This window comes from Echinops telfairi, unplaced genomic scaffold (assembly GCF_000313985.2).
Source record: "Echinops telfairi isolate 266 unplaced genomic scaffold, ASM31398v2 ScPeMD7_5592;HRSCAF=6446, whole genome shotgun sequence".
NCBI lineage: Eukaryota > Metazoa > Chordata > Mammalia > Afrosoricida > Tenrecidae > Echinops > Echinops telfairi.
Window position 1 is genome coordinate 10,647,279 of NW_022109491.1, and position 4,207 is coordinate 10,651,485.

General features: G+C 55.8%; 1 protein-coding gene across 1 annotated transcript in view; it reads left to right on the forward strand.

The window, feature by feature from the left end:
* The window catches only part of CDH22 (cadherin 22), a 72,191-nt gene that overhangs the window by 57,825 nt on the left and 10,159 nt on the right, over positions 1-4,207 (forward strand). The window contains exons 8-9 of the mRNA XM_030887055.1: positions 930-1,051; positions 1,165-1,282. Coding sequence (XP_030742915.1) covers positions 930-1,051; positions 1,165-1,282 — 240 coding nt within the window. The remainder of the gene's footprint in view (positions 1-929; positions 1,052-1,164; positions 1,283-4,207) is intronic.

Sequence of the window (4,207 nt, forward strand, 5' to 3'; positions counted from 1 at the left end):
GGCTGCAAGATGTGAGCATTAGAGGCTCGTTTTGAAAAGCTTCTCACGCTTTAGTTCTTTCCATCATGAAAGGCGAGAAAGTGTACAGCCCACAGGATTCTGCAAGGACCCTAACATTACAGGTCGGGCTGTTCCAGGGGCCTTCTGTGCACCGGGTGGTGATGGGGCTAGAGGTGGCGGGGGTTAGAGAAAGGTGCTGCTTCAGGTGGGGGTGATGGGATGGGAACGTTGGTGATGATTGTGGGGATCGTGGTAGCCGTGGTGGTGATCGTGGTGGTGATGATGGTGGCGGTGATGCTGCTGCTGATATTGGTGACAGCTGGATGGCGGTGGTGGTGATGGTGATAATAAAGTGGTGGTAATGGAAAAAGGTGGTAGTGGTGATGGGATGATGGTGGTGGTAATGGTGGTGATGAGAAGGTGGTGGTGATGATGGTGGTGGTGGTGTAGCTAGTGTATATGATATACATCAGCGGGGCTGATGAGGGTGTAGCTAGTGTATATGATATAGTGATAACGCTCATGATGATGGTGATGGCAACAGGTGTGGTGGTGGTGATGAGGTTGGTGGTACTGGTCGGGTGGTGGAAGTGGTGCTGATCATGCCCGTGGTGATGGTCTGATGGAGGCGGTGGTCCTAGTACTGGTGAAGATGGTGATGATTCTAACGGTGGGGATGCGTGCGATAGGACTGGTGATGATGGTGGTGAGGGGGGTGGTGATGATGCTCACAGTGATGAGGAGCACAGCAACAGCTGTGGTGATGCCTATGGCAATACACAAAACAGGCTCAGACGTCCCCATTCCTGGTCCTGTCAACCCACCAACCGCTCAGTGGGACCCATCTGCCTAGGCAGGGCGGGGGTGCGGGGGGGGCTCATAGCCCTCACACTGGACACTACTGATCCTGTGCCTTGTTCTGGTTGCAGACAATCATGCCCAGCTATCCCGGGAATCCCTAAGGATACGGATCCTGGATGTGAATGACAACCCCCCTGAGCTGGCCACGCCTTATGAGGCATCCGTGTGTGAGGACGCCAAGCCAGGCCAGGTACCTCCGAGGGGCTGGGGACTCCATCTGGAGTGCTGCCAGGACTGACCAAGAGCACCCTTGGCCCAGACAAGAGTGGGCTCAGCCTCCTGTCCCTCCCCATCACCTTTCAGCTCATCCAGACGATCAGCGTGGTGGACCGAGACGAGCCCCAGGGTGGCCACCGCTTCTATTTTCGCCTGGTGCCTGAGGCTCCCAGCAACCCCCACTTCTCGCTGCTCGATATCCAAGGTGAGTTGCCTCTGAACCACCATGAAGGGAGGGGCCTGGCTTCCCTGTTCCCTCCCGTGTTCTGGGTGGACAGAGACTGGACACCCGGAGAGCCAGTGTTGGGTCAGTGATCACGCAGAAAGACTCGGCCAACCCAAGGCTGTTACTCAGTCCCCTGACCCAACCGGAGACAGCAGGCAAGGGTGGATGGAGAGGGAGCCGTGGGCAGGACCATCAGCCAGGGGCGTGCTTGAGGAGTGGCTGCTCCTGGAGCCCCTCCTGGGGTGGAGGGTGGGAGGGGGGAAAGAGGATGAGCCGCTGGTTCTAAGGCAGGGGTGATGTTGCTGGTTCCTACTCACAGCGACCTGGGTCCAACGGAAGGAACCCCTGCTGGTCCTGAGCCGCCCTCACAGTCCTTCTTCCCTTTGAGCCCATCAACGGAGCCCCATGTCAGTCCGTCGCACGGAGGGCCGTCTTCTTCACTGACCCCCTATTTACCAGGCATGATGTCCCTTGTCAGGTCCCATGTCTCCTACAGACACGTTCAAAGTACGTGAGATGAAGTCTCGCCACCCTTACCTCGACGGAGTGTCCCGGCCACACTTCTTCCAAGACAGACATGCTTGTTCTTTTGGCTGTCCATGGTACTTTCGATGTTTTTTGCCAGCACCAGAATTCACCCACATCCGTTCTTCAGTCTTCCTTATGCCATGTTCAATTACGACCTCAAAGTCGCATCCTTGCGTGTCCACTCTTTAAAGAAGTCTGGTGCCGCAGGTTTGCCCAGGAGACAGAAGCAGGTGCAGGCAACCTGTTTTGTGCCGAGGGCCGTTTGGACATTGATATCATCATTCTTGGGCCCCACTGATCAAACATTTAATTAACTCGGTCCTGCTGTGATGCTGAATGGCTCCACTTGGGTGCGGCCTTTGATGTTAGCTGGCATGGGTGACGTTGCCCAACTGCTCTAGACAAGCAGCACACACACCGCCCCATCCTGCAGTTTAAGAACTGCCTTCTCTGCTCGCATTTCCCTCTGTATCCTCACGCCCACTGTGGGAGGGTCTAGTCTAACCCTGTGCCCCATTCCACAGGCAGTGAAACTGAGGCTCGCAGAGGGAAAGGGGCCTGCCCAGGGGGTCCGTGGGAATGCAAGCACGCACCTGTCAGACCCCCGTGTTCTTCTGTCTTACCCCTGCCAGCCAAGCTGAGCTGATGCCATTGTGAGATGTGCCCCAGAGGATTCCCCAGGAAGCTCACCTTTGAACCTTTCCAAGAAGGGGTCGAAGCAGGCAGGGGGAGGGGAGAGGAACGGACTGGGAGTTAGGGCCAAAAGGCCCAAACTAGATGCATGGTCATGGAGCCGATTCTTCCAACTCTTAACGGCCCTACAGAACAGTGTGGAACTGCCACTTTGCGTTTCTGAGGCTGCAAACCCTTACAGGAGCAGAAAGCCTCATCTTTGCTCCTGAGGAGCAGCTGGTGGGTTTGAACTGCTCACCTTGCAGTTGACAGCCCAACATGTCACCCACTACACTCTCCAGGGCTGCTTAGGAGTTGGGAGAGCTGTGCGCAAGTCCAGGGGCAGTGGATGGCTCTCTGTGGTCATCCCTCTGCCTCTCAAAAGCTTCAGTTTCATCATCTGTAACAGGGGATGGTGGTCCCTCAGGGGCTAGGAGGCGCCAATGTCATATGTACAACATGTCCATTCCATCATTCTGCGACTATTTATTGAGCATCTAGTATGTGCCAGCTCCTGTAATGGGCCCTGGACATACAGTGGCAAATAGGACAGCATCCCTGTCCTCCTGGGGTTTACATTCTACTGAGGGGAGATAGAAATTCAACAGACAAATGTTGGGGGCGATAACAGAAGGTGATGGGGTGGGGGTGGGGCGAAGACAACCCACACAAGAGTCTGGGTTTTCTAAATTGGGGTGTCTGGAATGGCCTCCCTGAGAAAATCAGCAGGTGGTGAGGAATCTGAAAGAAATCAGGGAGTGGGCTGGGCAGATAACAGGACAAAGGGCAACTTTTGGCAGAAACCAAAAGTGCAAAGGCCCTGGGGCCAGGGCAGGCTGGGGTGTTCCATGAAGAGGAGGAGACTACCAGGAGATGTGGTCAGAGAGCCATTGGGGGACGGAGCAGGCTGGTTCCTTCTTGCCCTGCATGGGATCAGAGAGCCCCCTGGGAACTTTATACCCCACAAAAGGTCTTCCGTGGGCCCATCCGTGGTCCCAGGAGTCATGTTTAAAAAATATTTAACAACCAGTGCAGCTCAGAGAACCCATAAGAAAGGCCACTGGCCAGAATGAATAGCCGGTTCCCTTGCTGTGCAGGCTTTAACCCTTCATTTGCTTGCTGGTTTCGAGGTTGGGAGAGTATTGAGGAGCCAGAGGAAAGGCTGAGGTGACAGAGGGACATTTGGGGACCTCAGGGGAGCAGCTGTTTAAACCTTTGGGGCAGTGTCTCTGTGTTTTAACATCCGGGACAGTTCTGCTCAGTATGCCGGTGCTGCCCCAGTCTGTCCGGGAGGCACCGATAGCCCTGCCTCACCTGGCCAAGTTCCTGCGTTATTCCACCCCAGAGAGCCTGATGTTCTGCCCCTCCCCGCCCCCCTCGCTGCCTCTGTTGCTCAGGGGGCCGCCAAAGCTCACACCGGCGTGACCACCTGCTCCCAGCTCCAGACAAGGGTGGCAGCGGTGGGCTTGAGGTCAGCGTCGCCGAAAAGGTCCCCCTCCAGCCCCCCCAGCAGCACGCCAAGCCCCCCTCCTCCTCACCATATAAATATCCTGGATGACAGGCGGCTACCCCAACCCATCTGTTTCTTTGTACAAATGTGTAGCCAGTTTGGAAACGTGATTTATAAATATTGCTTCTGCAGCCAGGGAGTGACACTGATGTACGTCAGGCCAGATGGATGGAGGCGGCGCCAGGCGTCAATCC